The sequence below is a fragment of the Trichosurus vulpecula genome, chromosome 3 (assembly GCF_011100635.1).
Source record: "Trichosurus vulpecula isolate mTriVul1 chromosome 3, mTriVul1.pri, whole genome shotgun sequence".
Classification (NCBI taxonomy): Eukaryota; Metazoa; Chordata; class Mammalia; order Diprotodontia; family Phalangeridae; genus Trichosurus; species Trichosurus vulpecula.
In genome coordinates this window covers 34,695,791-34,716,818 of record NC_050575.1, presented here as the reverse complement: position 1 = coordinate 34,716,818, position 21,028 = coordinate 34,695,791, and the positions used below count along the sequence as shown (strand labels likewise).

General features: G+C 35.9%; 1 protein-coding gene across 1 annotated transcript in view; it reads left to right on the top strand.

Moving 5' to 3' along the window:
• Positions 1 to 580: 580 nt before the first annotated feature.
• ABHD12B (abhydrolase domain containing 12B) overlaps positions 581 to 21,028 on the top strand; it is a 56,637-nt gene continuing 36,189 nt past the window's right edge. The window contains 2 exon segments of the mRNA XM_036748584.1: positions 581 to 705; positions 16,877 to 17,004. Of these exon segments, the coding sequence (XP_036604479.1) occupies positions 581 to 705; positions 16,877 to 17,004 (253 nt within the window).

The following is a 21,028-nucleotide window of genomic DNA, read 5'->3' as shown; positions in this document are numbered from 1 at the left end:
ATCCATAATCTAGGTCAGTCCTGGGAAAGAAAGTATCCTTCAAATTGAACACAAATCATTACCTTCTCCATTGGAATTGTTACATCAGATCTGAATTCCATGACCTACACAAAGCAGGCTTAGCAACAAGAATTTTATTGGGAGCAGAAATAAACCACTGTTGTTCCTTTTTAAATGGAGAAATTTAGATCGTATAAACCACTAAGAAAAAAGTACAATTGCCTATCTTGTCTGCAAAATTGAATCTCTAAGATTTTGGTTGGTGGGCTGAGGAAGTTTAAGTGTAAAAAAAAGCAAGGCAGGGGAGAATGTTGATTCTTTATCAAGATCGTTGTACCCTAAACTCCGGAGCTCTAGGGACTACTGACCAAATTGGTTGTAATGTACCCTACTGAGGAAGGCGAGGCTGGAGCCCGGTCCCAGAAAAAGCGGAGGGCGGGGGAGCCGAACTGGTGAGATCGAATCCCTCTGGGTGCGTGGGAGTAGGAAAATGAGAGATAAGGGAGAAGAGGTGGGGTTTACGGTATAGAAATGAACCACTCCAGGGAGGCAGAGCGGGTGCCAACACGACTCAGGGAGTATGGGAGAAAGAGCTCTGGACGCTGGAGCGGCAACCCCAGCCCCTAGCCTTGGGGGTCGAGTGCAGCCCCCCGATCGGCCTGGCTATGTCAGATCCTGGTTTATCATGGTCTCTAAGGCGCTAAGGTGAGTACTCGCTCCCTCCTCTCCCTCCTCCCGGGTCTAACACCTTTGCAGGTTCCTGGGCAGGGCTAGGTTCTGCATGCCCCGAGGCCTTTCACGAAGAGTTCGGCTTCTTCCAACGAGTTATTGGCGCTCAATAGTTCCCGCCTGGACTAGTGAAGTATCCTGGGGCTGGTGGGAGGGGCTGCTGTTTGGAGTCGGTGCAAGGACCTGCCCTCAGCCTGTCACAGCTCATCTCCCTTGAAGGGGGCGAATCAGGCAAACCGAAACGCGAGATCTTGATATCTTGACTTGGTGCCCAACAGTGAAGGCAAGGCAGAGACCAAACAAGAGCAAAGAGCAGGGAGAAATTTCTCATAGGCAAATTGTTGGATTGGGGAAAAAAGAGTCCTCCGAGTTCTGTTCATACAGTAGTCAGAAGACTATCTGGGACAGAGTTGCTACAAAGTCACCCCACTGCTCAGTAACTTCTAGTGACTCCCTATCATTTCTAGGTTCAACTACAAGTCTGATTGGCACTAGTTAAAGTCTTCACCACCTAGTTCCTAACTACACTTTCAGGTTTATTTTATGTTCATTTTATAGTCAGGCAAAATTGTCAGTCTTGCTATTTCTCCTATGACATCCTGACTCCCATGCCAGTCAACTTCTACCAACTGCTCCTTGTTCTGCCTCCGGCAACCAAAACAGAGTAAGTGTAATCCCTCAAATACTTAAAAACAACAAAAGCCTTCTGAAATCCCATGACCTCCTCCTTCACTCCCTAAGCCACGCATAGTGTCACATAGTAGGTATCACCATCATCTGCCAACTGTTATATTATCCTAATTGGAAACTCTGACAGTCTCCCATCTGATCATAACCTCCTCTTGTTTTGTTTTTCCCTACGCCACATCTCTCCTAAACTTATTCTTTGCCTTCACTGAAAGCTCCAATCTTTCTACCCTTGAGTATTTTCTCAGGCCATTATTCTTGTTTTGGCTTTACTTTCTTTCCTCTCAGACCCTAACCCAATAGCCATTTCAACCTCACACTGTCCTCTGTTCTCAAATCCCTTGTTCCCTTGTCCTACAAACTCTCATCTCTTGCCCAAATTCTGCCTCAGATCACTCCCAACATCTGTGTGTCCTTTACTACTACTTACCAGCTGTTGAACATAGCTGAAGTACTTACAACTGTGTGGGGAGGGTAGTTATCCAATCTCAATTGGGGCCTCTCTCTCTCTGTCTCCTCCTCTTTCTCTCTCTCCCTCTCCCTTCCTCCCCCCTTCCTCTTTATTTATTATTTATTATTAGTAAAAATGGGTTTAACTATCCTCTCCATGCAAAAGATATATATCCAGCCCTAGTGTCTCCCCTGACCTTCAGTCCTGGATCACCAATTGCCAGTCATACATTTCAAACTGCATGTCCCTTATATATCTCAAACTCAACAGGTCCAAAACTGAAGTAATAATCCCCCCTTCCAAATCACACCACAGTTAAAAAAAACTTCTTTACTTTTGTTGAAGGAATCACTATTCTTTCGGTTTCCCAGGTTCATAACCTCTAGATCAATTTCTTACTCTTTTGCATCTCATCTATCCAATCAATTGACAAATCTTGCTGTTTCTAACTCCAAATAGCTTGAATGTGACCCCTTCTTTCTACTCAGATAGCCACCACCTTAGTTCAAGCCTTCATCATCTCACCTTTAGATTACTACAATTGTGGTAAGCCTTTCTGATTCAATTCTCTTCCCACTCTAGTCTTATCCTACACACTATCGCAAAAATAATTTTTTGAAAGTAAACTTGATCATTTGATCCCCTGCTCAGTCAACTCCATTGGATTCTTTTTGCTCTAAGGATCAAATATAAACTCCTCTATTTAGTTTTAAAGCCCTACACAACCTGGCTCCAAGATATCTTTCTGGCTTCATTGGACATTACTCCCCTTTCATATTATGTAATCTAGCCAACCTAGCCTTTCTGTTTCTCCCACAGACACACACAGACACACACACACAGACACACACACACAGACCCATACACAGACACACACATGACATTCTCTCTCCCATAAGATGCATGTCAAGAACCATCTTCTGTACGAAGCCTTTCTTGACCTGGTAGCATTCTTTCTCCTAATCTACCTTGAATTTAACTACTTTGTATATATTTGTATTTATTCACTTTATTAAATTTTATGTTCTTCAACTTGTCACAATTTCTTAGACCATCAAGATCTTTTGCCTCCTATTTCTATCTCTGTGTTAACTATCTCTCCCAGTTTTGTTTCATCCGAAAATATGATGAGTGCCTTTTCCCAAGTCATTGATAAAACTTAATCAGTATAGATCCTTGGAGCACTCTACTTGGAGGGCTGCTAAGTTGACAGTGAACCATTAATGTTTGGAAGCCATACATTCAACCAGTACAGAATCCATTTAATTGAACTAGTATCTAGCCTATATCTCTTTATATTTTCTAAAAGAATAGCATTAGGAACTTTGTCAAATACTTCGCTAAAATCTAGATAAAGCATATCTACCATTCCCCTGATCCACTAGTTTAGTCACCCAGTCAAAAAAGGAAAAGTGTGGTTTGACTTATTCTTTTCTTGACAAAATCATGCTGGATCTCTGTTTACATGTCTATCTCTTTAAATAATGCATTCTGGAGTTTTAATGGAATGTTAATCAAGTTCCATTGCCTTTCTCAAAACTGAGACATTGATTCTTCTCCATTCCTCCTGTATGTTTTTTTTTTACCCGACAAGGTCTTTCAAAGATCATTGGCAGCACAATGTAGGTGCCCTTTGACTGGGGAACGACTACAGAAATTTTGGTTATGTGAATGTAATGGCATTTTACTGTGCTATAAGAAATTATGGATATGAAGAATATAGAAAATCATGGAAAGAGCTATATAAATTGATACAGACTTTAAAATAAGCAGAGTCAAGAAAACAGTATACATAATGGCTGTAAATATAAGCAGAAAGAACACAAAAATCAAAAGCGAACACTACAAAATTAAAAAAACCCATCATAGCTCCAAAGATATGAGAGGACACACGTACCACAACCCTTTGCAGAGGCAGAGTCCAAGAGTACGGTACATTGCACATATTTTCAAATATATTGCTCAGCTTTGCTCATTTCTCCCTTTTTTTTCTCTTTAAATATTATTTGCTTTATGGGATGGCTTTCATGGAGTGGAATACTGGGAGAATTTTGATGATATATAAGAAAACCAAAACCTCAATAAAAATTTTATTTTCAAAAAGATTGTTTATAGTGGCTCAGCAATTACAGTCACTATTTCATCTGGGCCGGTCGATTTGAATTCCTTAAAGGTAGTCTCTTTTATTGTCTCCTTATTTATCTTTGGTATTTGTTATTTGTTTTTGTCCTGTCATTTCTTATACCTACGTCATCGTTCTTAGCAGAGAAAGCAGAATTAAAATAAAAATAGAGCAGCAGCACCTTTCCTCCATCATCAGTTATCATCACTTATTTAATTCCCCTTTTTCACTCTCGCTAAAGTTACAAATATGAAAAGAGTGCTAAATAAACTGTATTTGATATGAACAGATATATGCCAACAAAATTGATGTTATAGCAGAAATGGATAAAACATTTACGGAAATATAAAATGTACAAGTTTACAAAACTATATCCATAGCTCAGAAAAGAGATAATTTAAATAAACCAAACTCAGGAGAAATCAACCAGGCCAGTAATGAGGTACCATATGAGAAGATATTGGAATATAGAGGGATTCCCAAATGAATTTTATTGAAGTCAAATAACAAATTAACAATAATGATAGTAACTTCCATTCACACATCATTATAAGCTTTGCAAAGCAAAATAAGTCTTATTGTTAATTTGCTTGGGTACTAGGCTTATTTATACCCAACTTTTTTATTTTTCAGTATTTTCCTTATATTTTCAAAAACTTTGTCTCTGGTTTTCTTCCTTACTCATTGGCCCCTTTCCCCTCCCTTGCTTACCCGTATATATTTTCTGCTTTATGGATCTTTGATGATGGACAGCCTCAGCCTTCTCATATTAGGTAGGGTTTGGCTCCTGCTGCCTGCTGTAAGCTCCACTGGTATAAAATCCTTTTCTAGGGTTCTAAAACCCCTTCCCTTGGGTAGGGAAGCCATATATTCCTTCTTCAACAATTACACCTGCTTTCAGTCACATTCTTGGACAGGATCCACTTTTTTTTTCTTTTTGTGAGGTTTGAGTCACTGAGAGGAACAGGTAGAAATAATAATAACCCCACCCTGAAACATAAGGCTAATAGCTTGTTTGTGTCATACACACCCAATGTATGAATTGGTAGGTTGGGTGCGTTGGAGGTTTAGGCTTTTACAGGTGCTTCACCTTGAAGGGGGTGTTCCACCTTATTATTGCAGCTATAATTATGCTAAATTGGGTGGGTGTTTTTTTTTGTTCAGAGTCAAGTAAATATGCATTTATTAAACACCACGTGTCAGACACTGTGCTAAGTACACAGTCTAAGTGGGAAGACAATAGCCAAAGAACTATAAATAAATTCTATATTCATATACGCACATATACATATACGTATATCTGTTGGATATACATATGTGCATATATACAGGATAAACTGGAGATAATAGATGGAAGGTACTCCAAATAAGAAGAATTGGGAAAGCCTTCTTTTAGAATGTGAGATTTTAGCTGGGACTAGGAAGAAGTCAGGGAAGCTAGGAGATGGAGACAAATGTAGAGAGAATTCCAGGTATGAGAGACAGCCAGTGAAAAATGAATAATGAGAAGATGGACTGTCAGACAGCAGCAAGGTGGCCAGTGTAACTGAATTGGAGAATACTTGTAAGGTACTAAGGTGTGAGAAAACTGGAGCATTAGGAGAGTACCAGGTTATGAAGGGCTTTAAAATGGAGGATTTTATACAGTGTCCCAAAAACCACACTAAGGCTTCGGATATGCTTATTTCATCCCGGATATGATAGGTGCCTGCTAGAATTTATTGAATAGGAGAATGACCCGTCCAGACCTGTGGTTTAGGAAAATTAATTTGACAGGTGAGTGGAGTGGGAAGAAATTTGAAGCAGGCAGACCAACCATAAAGATATTACAATAATCCAGATGTGAGGTGATGAGGGCTTGCTCTAGGATAGTAGCAGTGTCAGAAGAAAGAAGAGAATAAGTATGAGACATATTACAGAGGTTGAATTGACAGGCCTTGTCAACTGATTGGATGATGAGAGATACTAAGGAGTCCATGATAATTACTAATTTGTGAGTCTGGTGACTGGGAAAATGATGACGCCCCAAAAAGTAATAAGAAAATTAGAAGGGAAAATTTGGGTAACAAGAACAAGAATAAATTCAGTTTGGGATGTTGAATTTAAGGTGTCTATGAGACATCCAATTTGAAATGACCAGTAGACAGTTTGAGATGTGAGATCAGAGGTCAGAAGAGAGGTAAAGGATGGATAAAGAGATCCCAGAATTCTCATAGAAATCATAATTGAATCCATGGGAACTGATGAGACTAAGTGAGATAGTATAGAGGGAAAAGAGAAAAGAGTCAAGAATAGTGCCTTAGGGTATACTCAGGGTTAGTGAGCCTGGCCTGGATATAGATCCAGTAAATCTTAGAAGTGGTCAGATAGGTAGGAGAAGAGTCAGGAGAGAATAATGTCTCAAAAACCTAGAGAAAGGAATATTAAGAGAGTGATTGACAGTATCGAAGAGTGCAGAGAGGTCAAGAAGGATGAGGATTGAGAAAAGACTATTCAATTTGGCAATTAAGAATAATTAATAACTTTAGAAAGAACGGTTTCCATTGAATGGTGAAGTCTAAAGGCAGACTATAGAGTTAAGATAAGAATGAGAAGGGGAGGCACCAATTGTAGATGGCATTCTTAAAGAGTTTAGCCATGAAGCAGGAGATAAAATATGATGACAGGTACCAGATATGGATGGATCAAGTGAGGATTTTTTGAGGGTAGGGGAAACATGAATATCTTTGTAGGCAGTAGGGAAGCATACAGTAGACAAAGAGAGACTGAAGATTATTGAGAGAGTAGGGATGATGGAGAGAGCAAACTGTTGGGAGAAGATGGGATGGAATGGTATGCTTTGTAGATATGTAGGGGTTTGTCTTGGCAAGGAGAAGGGCTGTCTCTTCATGTGAGATGGGTAAAAGAGATAGTGGTTGAAGGCATCTGAGTGATGTGAGATGAGGAGGAAGGGAAAAAAGGAGCTCTCAAAAAGTGGTTGAAGTGTTTTCCATAAAAATGTGAAACAAGCTTCTTAGCTGAGTGGTAGGAGGAAAAGGGATCCATGAGAGTTTTAAGGAGGAATACAAAGATTTGAAAAAGTTGTTGTGGTGAGTAGGCTGATCAATTCAGGAAGTGTAAAATGATTAACTTATCAAAGTAAGAGCCCATTTGAGAATATATAAAATTTTGTAGTAGGCTCAGTCAGCACAGTTTCATAATTTTTTCTCTCAGCTTCTTTCAGAAGCACTTGAATAGAAAAGAAGGCAGTGGATGATTAGAGTAATACAAGTCTTTGACTTGACACTGCAAAATTGTCAAAAGGTTAAGTGGACAAGAGACTAGAATAAAAAAGATAGTGCAGAATTGACCTGGTTCACCATGGAGTCTTGATGGGGAATGGAGGAGTGTGTAGTGAATGTTGGGGTAATGGCCTGGAAAAGAACTGAGGGGTGAAGGGATTGGGCATTGTGATGAGGACAAACAGCAGAGATAGTGGTTGCAAGGCAGAGGGAGATGTGAAATGACAATAGATCACAATTAGATGAGGAAATTTCAGATTACACTAACAGGGACGTTGAACATTTTTGCATGATGGCAAGATTAAGGATACAAGCGTCTGTGTACAGCTGAGTTTATGGTGGAGGAGTAGGGCATGGAAAATATGTAATTTGGGAGGTTATTGTATTTGAGGGAGTGTCCTCTCTTAGGGCAGAAGAAGTAGGAGAGGAGAGAAATACTGTGAGCCAGGCACTAAACTCATTGACAAAAGGAGAGTGTAAATTGGCAGATTATAGCTACCAGAATCTTGATTGAATGGAAAATATGTGAATTGAATGAACGTTAAAGGAGGAGTAGTTGCTGAGTGATGGTGGTAGAAGGTGAGCCTGGAAGTGGCAGTGGGGAGTAAGGAGTAATTCAACACTTCTACCTTTAGCAGTTATTCATAGATGAGTGAAAATGCAACCAGGGCTGGAAAGGGTAGCCTGGAAAGTTCTGTCACTGGAAGAGGGCAAAGTCTCAGTGAGTATAAGAAGGAGGACCAAAAGAGGAAAAAATTTTGGATGAAAGCCAGTTTGTTTCCTATGGAGTAGGCGTTCCAAAGAGCACAGTGAAAGGGTTGGGTAGCTTTACAGTGATACATTCTAGGGACTCATGTTGAGTTAAGATGTGTGTGGAGTTGAGAGGGATGGAAAAGTAAAAGAGAGGTCAATGACAGATGGTTTGAACAATGACTTTTTAAAATACATTTTTATTTATTTTGTTAAATGTTTCCCCATTACATAAAATTTTTCTAACATTAATTTTAAAAATTTGAATTTCAAATTCTCTCCCTCTTTCCTGCCCCTCCCACACTCCATGAGAAGGCAAGCAATATGATATATATTATACATGTGAAGTCATGTAAAAATATTTCTATATTAGACATGCTGCAAAAGAAAACACACAAACAAAAAACAGGAAAAATAAAGAAAGTTTGAAAAAGTGTATTTCAATCTTCACCCAGAGTTCATCAGTTTTCTCTCTGGAAGTGATTAGCCTTTTTCTTCATGGTTCCTTTGGATCTGGCTTGGATCTTTGCCTTGATCAGAATAACTAAGTCTTACACAGTTGATCATCCTTACAATATTGCTGTTACTGTGTACAATATTCTCCTAGTTCTGCTCACTTCATTCTGCATCACTTCATTATAAACCTTCCCAGGTTTTTCCTGAAACAGTACTGTTTATCTTTTAGTACAATAGTATTCTATCACAACAATATACCACAATTTGTTTAGCCATTCCGCAGTTGATTTGCATCCCCTCAATTTCCAACTCTTTGCCACCACAAAAAGAGCTGCTATAAATATTTTTGTACAAATAGGTTCTTTTCCCCTTTCTTTGATCTCATTGGCATACAGTCCTAGTGGTGGTATTGCTGGGTCAAAGGATATGCACAGTTTCACAGTCCTTTGGGCATAGTTCCATTTTGTTCTCCAGAATGGTTGGAGCAATTCTCTACTACACTAATAGTGCATTAATGTCCCTATTTTTTGCCACATCCCTTCGAGCTTTTGTCATTTTCCTTCTGTCATGTTAGCCAATTTGATAGGTATGAGGAGATACATCAGAGTTGTTTTAATATGCATTTCTGTGATCAATAGTGATTACAAATATTTTTTCATGTGACTGTTGATAGCTTTGTCTTCTGAAAACTGCTTGTTCATATTCTTTGACCATTTATCAGTTGGGGAATGGCTTGTATTTTTATAAGTCTGGCTTAGTTCTCTACATATTTGAGAAATGAGGCCTTTATCAGAGAAACTTACTATAAATTCACCCCAACCAACCCTCCAGTTTCTTGCTTTCCTTCTAAGTTGGTCACATTATAGTTTTGTTTATGCAAAACCTTTTTAATTTCATGTTACCAAAATTATCCATTTTACTTCTTGTGATCTTCTCCATCTCTCATTTGATCATAAATTCTTCCCTTCTCCATAGATCTGACAGGTAAAATTTTCCATATTCTCCTAATTTGCTTGTATAACCTTTATGTCTAAATCATGTACCCATTTTGACCTTACCTTGGTACAAGAAGTGAGATGTTGGTCTATACCTAGTTTCTGTCAAACTGCTTTGCAGTTTTCCCAGTAATTTTTGTCAAATGGTGAGTTCTTACTCCCCAAAGCTAGGATCTTTGGATATACAACTTTAGATAACTGTGGTCACATACTGCTGTATGTTGTGTGCCTAGTCCATTCCAGTGATCCACCATCCTATCTCTTAGCCAGTAGCAGATTGTTTTCATGATGACCACTTTAATATAAGTTGAAATTGGGTACTGCTAGGCAGCAACACTTCACATTTTTTTCTTTGATCCTCTTCATATTCTTGACTTTGTGTTCTTCCAGATGAATTTTATGTTCTCTAGCTCTATAAAATAATTCTTTGGTAGTTTGATTGACATAGCACTGAATAAGTAAATTAATTTAGGGAGAATCATTATTTTTATTATGGTGGCTCAGCCTATTCATGAGCAATAATATTTATCCAATTGTTTAGATCTGTCTTTACTTGTGTGAAAAGTATTTTGTAATTGTGGTCCCTTGGTTTGTCTTGGCAGGTAGACTGCCAAGCATTTTATAATGTCTGCAGTTATTTTAAATGGAGTATCTGTTTCTATCTCTTCCTGCTATATTTTGTTGGCAGTTTGTGAAATGTTGATAATTTATGTGGGTTTATTTTATATCTTGCAACTTTGCTAAAGTTGTTTCAACTAGTTTTTTTAAAGGTAATTCTCTAGGATTCTCTAAATATACCATCACATCATCTACAAAGAGTGATAGTTTTGATTCCTTATCACCTATTTTTATTCTTTCAGTTTCTTTTTGTTGTCTTATTGCTTTATTTAGCATTTCTAGTACAATATGCAGTAATTGTGCTAATAATGTATATCCTTCCTTCACCACTGATCTTATTGGGAAGGCTTTAAGTTTATCTCCATTATAGATAATGCTTACTCTTGGTTTTAGATAGATACTAGTTATCATTTTAAGAAAAGCCTCATTTATTCCTATCCTTTCTAAGGTTTTTAATCAGAATTGGTGTTGGATTTTGTCAAAAGCTTTTTCTGCATCTATGGATATAATTGTATGCTTATTGTAGTTTGTTGTTATGGTCCATTATGTTGGTAGTTTTCCTAATACCGAACTAGCCCTGCATTCTTGGTATAAATCCCACATAATACTAGTATATAATCTTGGTGATCCATTCCTGTAATACACTGGTTAATATTTTGTTTAAACTCTTTACATCAATATTTATTAGGGAAATTGATCTATAGTTTTCTCTTTTTTCTCTCCCTGGTTTATGTATCAAAACTGTATTTGTGACATAAAAGGAATTTGGTAGGCTTCCTTCTTTGTGTATTTTTTTCAAATATTTTATATAGTATTGAAATTAGTTGTCTCTAGTATGTTTGGTAGAATTCACTTGTATATTCATCCAGTCCTGGGAATTTTTTCTTAGAGAGTTCATTTATAGCTTGTTTATTTTTTTCCAAGATGAGGTTATTTAAGTAATCTCTTTCTTCTGTAATCTGGGCAATTTATATTTTTATAAATATTCATATATTTCACTTATATTAAGCTTTTTTTAGCCGAGGAAAACAAAGCTTATTAAATATTCACCATAATGGGTAGTCTTAAGAAATCTCACCATTTGTGATGCTTGTTTTTACAAGAGAGCCAGATTCAATCTACTGAGTTAGATTGACTCTGAGCCTATATTAAGTTTTACTGGCATTTAATTGGGCAAGTAGCTCCTAACAATGGCTGTAATTTCATCTTTATTCATGGAACATTAACCCATTACATTTTTAATGCCTATCATTTGTTTTTCTTCTTTCTTTTTAAAATAGTTAATTAATGTTTTTTCTATTTTATTCTTCCCCCCATAAAACCAGTTCTCAGTTTTATATATTAGTTCATTTTTTTTACTTTCAGTTTTATTGATCTTTCTTTTGATTTTTAGGATTTCCATTTTGATGTTTAATTGGGGATTTTTAATTTGTTCTTTTTCTAGTTTTTTTTAAAGTTTCAAGTCCATTTTATTGGTCTGCTCTTTCTCTCCTTTATTGATGTAATTGTTTAGAGATATAAATTTTCTAGTACTCCTTTGCCTACATCTCACAAATTTTGTTATTGTCATCAGACCTTTAATAGAAATTACTAATTTGTTTTTTGATCCATTAATTCTTTAGGATTTGATTATTTAGTTTCCAGTTAATTTTTAATCTATGCTTCCATGGCAATTTTTAAATATAATTTTTATTGCATTATGGTTGAAAATGGTGCATTAAATATTTCTGCTTTTCTACATTTGTTTGTGAGGTTTTTATGCCCTAACAGATGGTCAGTTTTTGTGAAGGTGCCATGTACTACTCAGAAAAAATGTATACTTTCTGTTCCTTTCAATTTTCTCTAGAGGTACATTATCATTAACTCTTCCAAGATTCTATTCATCTCCTTAACTTCTTTCTTATCTATTTTGTGGTTAGATTTATCAAGCTCTGAGAAGGGAAATTTGAAGTCCCCCAGTAGTATAGTTTTACTATCTTTTCTTGTAATTCATTTAACTTCTTATTTAACAATTTGGCTCCTATGCCATTTGTTGCATGTGTGTATGTATTGTATTGATATTACTTCATTGTGGTACCTTTTAGACATATAATTTCCTTCTTTATCTCTTTTACTTAGGTCAATTTTTTGCTTTAGCTTTGTCTGAGATTGTGATTGTTATCCCTGCCTTTTTTTTAACTTCAGCTGAAGCATAATAAATCTTGCTCTAGCCCCTTATTTTTACTCTGTGTATCTCTCTGTTTGAAGTGTGTTTCTTATAAAAAAATTATTGGATTCTAGTTTCTAATTCATTCTTCTATACACTTCCATTTTATGGGTGAATTATTCCATTCACACACACATGATTACTAACATTTCCCTTCATCTTATTTTATTCTGTGTTTCCTTTTCTCTCTCTTTTTATCCTGTCCCTCCTCTAAAGCCTATGTTGCTTCTGATGACTGCCTTCCTTTATCCATTTTCTTTTTTCATCCCTCCTCTCTCTTATCCCCTTCCCCTCCAACTTCCTGTTGGGTAAGGTAGATTTCTATGCCCAATTGAATGAATGTGTGTGTGTGTGTGTATGTCTTCTGTCTTAGAACCAATTTAGACGAGAGTGAGGGTCAAGCATTGCCTCCCCCATTTTCCCTTGCATTGTAAAAAACTCTTCCTTATGCACCTCTTTTATGTGAGATAATTTTCTTCCTCTCCCTACGCCCTCTCCAGAGCATCTCTCTTTCTTGCCCATCCATTATTTTTTACATCATCTTAGCATAATCAACCCCCTCCTGTACCCCCTGTCTATGAAGAATCCTTCTAAATGCCCCAATAGGAGTTGCATGTATCATTTTCCCATGAAGAAATATGAAGAGTTTAACTTTATTGAATCTCTTATGATTTCTCTTTCAGGTTTATCTTTTTATGCTTCTCTTGAGTCATATTTGAAAGTCAAATTTTCTATTCAGCTGTAGTCTTTTCATCAAGAATGCTTGAAAGTGAATGCAGATTGAGGCCCACTTTATACTCGCCTTTTTTCCCTTTTCTTTTTTCTCTTTTGTTTTTGTTTTTGGGTTTTTTTTTTGGCTCTCTTTCCTCTTTCTCATGATTCATTCCATTGGTCATAATTCTTCTTCACAACTTGACTAGTGTGTAAATAAGTTCAATGCGAAGTTATACATAGAAGATATATCAGATTCCATGCCATCTTGGGGAGGGAAGCGGTTAGCAGGAGAAGAAAATCTGGAACTCAAAATTATGTAGAACCAAGTGTTGTAAACTAAAAATAAAAAATCTCAAAAAAAGAGAAGTGTGCCATTAAAAAAAGAATGCTTGAAAGTCTTCTGTTTAATTAAATATCCATTTTCCCCCCAAAGGATTATACTTAGTTTTGCTAGGTAGGTTAGTCTTAGTTGTAATCTTAGTTCATTTGCCTTATGGAATTTCATATTCTAAGCCCTCCACTCCTTTAATGTTGTAGCTGATAAATCTTGTGATACTGACTATAGCTCCATGATGTTTGAATTGTTTCTTTTTGGCTGCCTGCAATATATTATTTTTGACTTGGGAGCTCTGGGAGTGTTCCTGGGAGGTTTTATTTTGGGATCTCTTTCAGGCAGTGATCAGTAGAATTTTTCAATTTCTATTTTACTTCTAGGATATTGGGGCAGTTTTCTTTGATAATTTCTTGACTCTTTTATCATGAATTTCAGATAGTCCAGCAATTTTAAAATGAGCTCTCTTTGATTTATTTTCCAGGTTACTTGCTTTTCTAATGAGATAATTCATATTGTCTTCTAGTTTTTCATTTTTGACTTTATTTTATTGTTTCTTAATGTGTCATGGAGTCATTAGCTTCCACTTGCCCAGTTCTAGTTTTTAAATAATGATTTTCTTCAGTGAGATTTTGTATCTCTTTTCCTATTTGGCCAATTCTGTTTTTTTAAGGTGGTTTTTTCAGTATTTTTTTGTGCCCCCTTTTACCAAACAGTTAATTATCTTTTCATAATTTCTTTCCTCACTCTCATTTACCCAGTTTTTTCCCCCCTCAGCCACTCTTATTTACCTTTTTTTTTTTGAGGCAGTTGGGGTTAAATGACTTTCCTAGGATCACAAAGCTAGTAAGTGCCTCAGGCAAGATTTGAAATCACATCCCTCTAACTCTAGGGCCAGTGTTCTATCCACTGCACCACCAAGTTGCTCCTCTTATTTGATTTAAAATAATTTTTAACTTTTCCAGGAATTTTTGTTTGGCTTGTGTCTAACAATTTTTTTTCCTTTGAGACATTGCTTGTAGTTATTTAAGCATCATTTTCTTCTTCTAATTTTGTGTCTTGATCATCCCTACCACTCTAGTAATTTTATACGGTCAAGTTTTTTAATGTTGTTTACTCATTTTTCCTGCCCATTTCTTGAGCTCTGTTCCCAGCATAGGAGTTTGGGGAAGAGGCACTGTTTTAAGTCTTAGACTTTTTTGCACTGCTGCTTTCAGAGTTAGTTCAAGGGGTGTTTAAGTTTTTGTTTTTTCCAAGGAGATATGATCTGGAGAGAAATGAGGTTAGTGCTCTCCTGGTATGAGCTCTAGTCCTTATCCTGGAAGTACCCCTGTTCCTTTGGGATTGCAATTAAGAATGCTCCTCAAGGCCCCTACTTCCTTGGGACTGAAAAGTGACACTGCTTCTCAGGTACCCTGCTCTCTTGTGACCAGGAGTGATTCTGCTCCTTAGGGCTTCTGCTCCCTCAGGGTAGCAAGTGATACTGCTACTCAGGGCTCTTGCTCCCTCACCACTGAAAGAACTGCTTTCTGCCCTGAAATTGCGACCTGGAAGTGGGTACAGGCAGTGGAGTTGCCAAGCAGAACCCTGTCCTGCACCAAGTGCTATTCAGGGGCCCCCATAATCTCTTTCTGACCACTTGCCAAATCTCCTTACTGTCTTTGGCTTGAGAACTCCTAGAGCTGCTGATGCTTTTGCAGTCATCACTACACAGTTCTACCATAGTTTTGCATACATGTGTGCTCCAGGCCAGTCTCCACTCCTGAATCATGGATTTTTTCTTCAGACCTCTAAGTTGTCTTAGGCTTTAAAAATTTCTGACCCTGATCTTTTATTGGCTTTGACACTCCAGAATTTAATTTGAGATGTTATTTCAAAAATTTTTGGAGGGCAATGTTGGGAGAGCTTGGCTGAATGCTTCCTCTACTCCACCATCTTGGCTCCATCTCTGGAAGATCAAACAATGATTTGAGAATGTTGGAGTGGTAGAGTAATATTGAAAATAACTCCTCCATGAACTTGATTGCATAATGATATGTCTTTTAAAAATTGTGAATTGTTGAGTTTCCCTTTATATCTGCGTTTTCAGACAGTTGTTTTTTTTCTCCTCAATGCAGTTATTTCATTTGTCTTCAGCATTTTTTTCTGGAGGGCTTCCCCAATCTATTCTGATCTATCCTAGGGCTAGATTTTTAGCCCCAAATTTGAATTTTCTTTCTTTCCTTCTTCCTTCCTTCTTTCCTTCCTCCCTCTTGTCTTTTTTCTTTTCTTTCTTTCCTTCTTCAAAAGTTATCAATTTTCCCTGCCACACTAATCTATATTGTGGTTTTTGTCTTAGTATATTCTCTCTTTTGTCAATTTACTGATTATGGTGGAAGAAGTCAAAATGTGAGGGTGAAAAGGTTTATTTCCAGAATACTGAATCATTGAATCAAAGTGACCTTCACTGAAGAATAGACGACAATTTTAAAATTTTCCTTAATGATCATTTCCTTCCTTCCTTCTTCTTGTTCTTTTCTTCCTTCTGTTCTCTCTCTCTCTCTCTCTCTCTCTCTCTCTCTCTCTCTCTCTCTCTCTCTCTCTCTTTCTCTCTCTCTCTCTTTCTTTCTCCTACCTATTTATTTACCTCCCTACTTTACATACCCTACCTATTCTTCCTCTGATTACTTTGAAATATACTTTTTTTTTTTCAAAATACTTATGTCAGATTATGTCAGAGTTTCCTCTCATCTGTCTAGGAGGCAGTGGTTAGTTTTCCACAATTATTAAAAATAATTTTCAATACAGTAACCTATTCCTGTTTTTTAATGACAATCAGATACAGAATAGAATATTTTCTTCTTAGTCCTTTTAAAGACTGAAATAATCATTAAGGAAAATTTAAAAATTATGGTCTTTTCTTCAGTGAAGGTCACTTTGATCCAACGATTCAGTATTCTGGAAATAAACCTTTTCACCCTCACATTTTGACTTCTTCCACTGTAATCGGTCTTTTGTAAATTGACAAAAGAGAGAATATATTAAGACAAAAACCATAATATAGATTGGTGTGACAGGGAAAAATTGACAACTTTTGAGAATACCCTAACTTTTAGCAGAGCAATACCAATTTATTACAAATGTGCAGTAGCAGTTGTCACATGTCTGTTACCCCTTCTATCCCTGACTCCTTTGAAACCCTATCATGATACAGTTAATGGCTGAAAGGACTACTCTGGGAAAGTAGAATCTATTTTTCTTTTTCCCCTTTTCTCTCTTCCCCCAACACCCATCTTGTACCCATCTTGTTAAAGTACTCTCTCCTTATCGGCATCTAGTTAGGGTTCTTTACTTGTGGCGTTCTCCACATTTTCCCAATCAACTCCTAGTACCTAGACTTGATGAGTATCAAAGAATAAATAAAGTTTTCTTAGTTGTAATGTCAGCTATGACTTTCAACATTAGTCCCTATAATTTAAATGTGACAAGCAGGATGTAGACATGGAAAAGTGTTGGAATGAGTTAGTAAACTTTATATGCTTTACAATTTTTTGTAGATCCCTTTCACACTCTGGACCAAGACTCAGAAGAAAGATGGTCTCTCTGCGTGAAAGATTTGTTAACAAATCATTAAAAGAACATTTTTTACCAACTTTTATGGAAAAGGTTATTTTCTTTGACTTTTGTAAGTATGAACATTTTATGAGTCTGACTATGACAATAATAGCAAAAACAGCAATTATTTATGTTTTTCTGAATATGTAACATAGGGCATTTTGTGAAGCAACAGATTGTAAATATAGCCAGTTTCCCTTATGTAAAGTGGACTGTTTTAATTTAATGTAATTAAAATTATCCATTTTACTTCCCATGATCCTCCTCCGTATCCCTTGATTGGTCATATACTCATCCCTTGTGTAGAAATCTGACAGGTAAATTTTTCCGTGCTACCACAATTTACTTACGATATCACCCTTTATGTCTAAATCATGTACCCATTTTGACTTTATATTGGTACAAGAAGTGAGATGTAGGTCTATACCTAGTTTCTGTCAAACTGCTTTGCAGTTTTCCCAGTAATTTTTGTCAAATGGTGAGTTCTTACTCCCCAAAGCTAGGATCTTTGGATATACAACTTTAGATGACTATGGTCACATACTGCTGTATATTGTGTGCCTAATCCATTCCACTGATCACTAGCAGATTGTTTTCATGATGACCACTTTATAATATAAGTTGAAATTGGGTACTGCTAGGCTGCTTCACTTCACATGTTTTTCTTTTATTCCCTTGATATTTTTGACCTTTTGTTTCTCCAGATGAATTTTTATCATTTTTTTTCTAGCTCTATAAAATAATTCTTTGGTAGTTTGATTGATATGGCACCGAATAAGTAAATTAACGTAAAGATAATTGTAATATTTGTTATATTGGCTCAGCTTACCCATGATCAACAAATGTTTCCTCTAATTGTTTAGATCTGTCTCTATTTGTGTAAAAAGTATTTTGTAATTTTGCTCGGATAGTCCTTTGGCTTGTCTTGGCAGGGAGACTTCCAAGTATTTTATATTGTCTGCAGTTATTTTAATTTTTAAGTTTTCACCCACAATTATATGTTAAAACAATATTTAACATTTTTTAAAAAAGTTTTAAGTTCCAAATTCTATTTCTCCCTCTCTCCTTTCCTTCCGTGCCCCTCCCCACCTACGGTAAGCAACCCGATATATATTATATATGTTCTGCAGTTATTTTCAATGGAATTTCTCTGTCCATCTCTTTCTGTTGGATTTTGTTGGTGATTTATAGAAATGTTACTGATTTATGTGGGTTTATGTCCTGCAACTTTGCTGAAATTGTCAAGAATTTCAACTAATTTTTTTAGTTGATTGTTGAGGGTTCTCTAAGTATACATCACATCCTCTATAAAGAGTGATAGTTTAGATTCCTTGTTGCTTATTTTCATTCCTTCAATTTCTTTTTCTTGTCACTGCTATAACTAGCATTTCTAGTATAATGTGATAATGAACATTCTTATTTCACCTCTGATCTTATTGGCATATTTTTCCTCATTACAGATAATGCTTGCTCTTAGTTTTATATAGATACTATTTACCATTTTAAGATACCAACTCAATTTATTGCTGTGCTTTCTAGTACTTTTTTTTTAAAATAGGAAATGGTATTGCATATTGTCAAACGCTTTTTCTGTATCTATTGATTTAATCATATGATTTTTTGTTGTTAATATGGACAATTATGCTTATAGTTGTGCTAATATTGACCCAGCTCTTCATTCCTGGTATAAACCCCACTTGCTTGTTGCGTATGATTTTTGTAATATATAACTGTAATCCCCCTTTCTAGTATTTTACTTAAAATTTTTGCATTGATATTCATTAGGGAAATTGGTCTATGATTTTCTTTCTCTGGTTTTACTTTCCATGGTTTAGTTATCAAAAATATTTGTTTCATAAAAGGTATTTAGTAGGACCTTTTGCCTATTTTTCCAATAGTTTATATGGTATTAGAATCAAATGTTTTTACATGTTTGGTGGAATTACTTGTAAATTCCATTTGGTCCTGGGGATTTTTTCTTATGGAGTTCATTGATGGCTTATTCAATTTCTTTTTTTCTAATATATATTTATTTACATATTCTCTTTCTTCTTCTGTTAATATGGGCCATTTCTATTTTTGTAAATATTCATCCATGTCACTTACAGTGTCAAGTTTACTCTTATATGATTGGGCAAAATAACTCCTAATAATCACTTTAATTTCATCTTCATTTGTGGTGCATTCACCTTTTTCACTGTTTTTTGTTATTGCTAGTTTGATTTTCTTTTTTCTTTTTAAAAAAATCAAATTAACTAATGGTCTATCTATGTTATTATTTTCCCCACTCTCACAAAACCAACTTATGGTTTTATTTATTAGCTCAATGTATTTTTTGACTTTCAATTTTATTAATTCTTTCTCTGATTTTTGAGATTTCCATTTTGGTGTTTAATTGGGTGTCTTTACTGTGTTCTTTCTCTAATATCTTAAATTGCATGTCCAATTCATTGATCTGCTCTCTCTCTCTCTCTCTTTCTTTTTAATTGATGTAACTATTTAGAGATTTAATTTTTCCTGTAACTACTTCAGCTGCATGCCATAATTTTGGTATGTTGTCTCATTGTTGTCATTCTTTTTAAAGGAATTATTGATTGTTTTCATGTTTTATTCTTTGGCTTGCTCATTCTTTAGAATTAGATTATTTAGTTTCCAATTAATTTTTAATCTGTATTTCTAAGTCCCTTTATTACATGTAATTTTATCACATTAGGGTCTGAAAGATTGAATTTAATGTTTCTGCCTTTTTTTGTGTGGTTTTTATGCCTAATACAAGGTCAGTTTTTGTGAAGGTGCCTGGTACACCTGTAAAAAGCTATAAATCTTTTTTATTTCCATTCAATTTCTTCCAGAAATTAAAAAAGGCATAGTCATTTTTATTTCTGTCTAATTTCTTCCATCTAACTTTTCTAAAATTCTATTCATTTCCTTAACCATCTTCTTATTTATTTTATGACTAAATTTATCTAGTTCTGAGAGGGGAAAGTTGAACTCCCCGACTAGTATAGTTTTTCCTCCTATATTTCATTTAACTTTTCCTTTAAGAATTTGGGTTTTATGCTATACGTTGCATATATGTTTCATATTGATTTTACTTCACTGTCTATGATACCTTTTAGCAAAGTTTAGTTTCCCTCCTTATCTCTTTTAATTCATTCTGGTTTTGTTTTTTCTGGAATACCCCTGCCTTTTTTGCTTTAGTTGAGGCATAATGAATTCTGTTCCAGCCCTTGTTTCAACTGTGTATGTATTTCTGTTTCACATATGTCTCTTGTAAACAACACATTGTTAGATTCTGATTTCTAATCCATTCTGCTATCCAATCTAATTGATAGATGAGTTCATTCCACTCACATTCACACTTCTGATTACTCTGTATTTCCCTCTGTGCTATTTTCTTCTGTTTATCCTTTTTTCTCTCTTTATCCTGTCCCTTCTCAAAAGTCTGTTTTGTTTCTGACCACTGCCTCCCTTAATCCACCCTTTTTTCATATCCCCTTCTTTCTTTTATCTCCTTCACCTCCTATTTCCTTGTGGAGTAAGATAGATTTCCACACCCAACTGAGGGTATGTTTATGTGCATGCATACATGAGTGTGGGTGTATGTGTGTATGTGTGTGTGTGAGTGAGTGCGTGTGTACATGTGTGTATGTGTGTGTGTGTGTGAGCGCGCGCATGCATTCTCTCCTCTTCAAATCATTTCTGATGACAGTGAAGTTCAGTCATTGCCCATCCATTTCCTTTTTCACTGTAAAGGCTCTTCCTTGCAGGCATCTTTTATGTGAGATAATCTTTCTAATTTTACCTATCTTTTCTCCTTCTTTCCCCAGTGTCCCTTTCTCATCCTTTCATTTTTTTTTGAGATCAACCCAACGTAATCAACTCACATTCATGCCCTTTGTCTATATAGACTCCTTCTAATTGACCTAATAATTGAAAAGTTCTTAGGAGCTACATGTGTCATCTTCCCACATAGGAATGTGGGGAACTTTATTGAGTCCTTTATTATTTCTTTTTCACATTTACCTTTTTATTTTTTTCTCTTGAGTCTTGTGTTTGAATGGCAAATATTCTATTCAGCTTTGGTCTTTTCA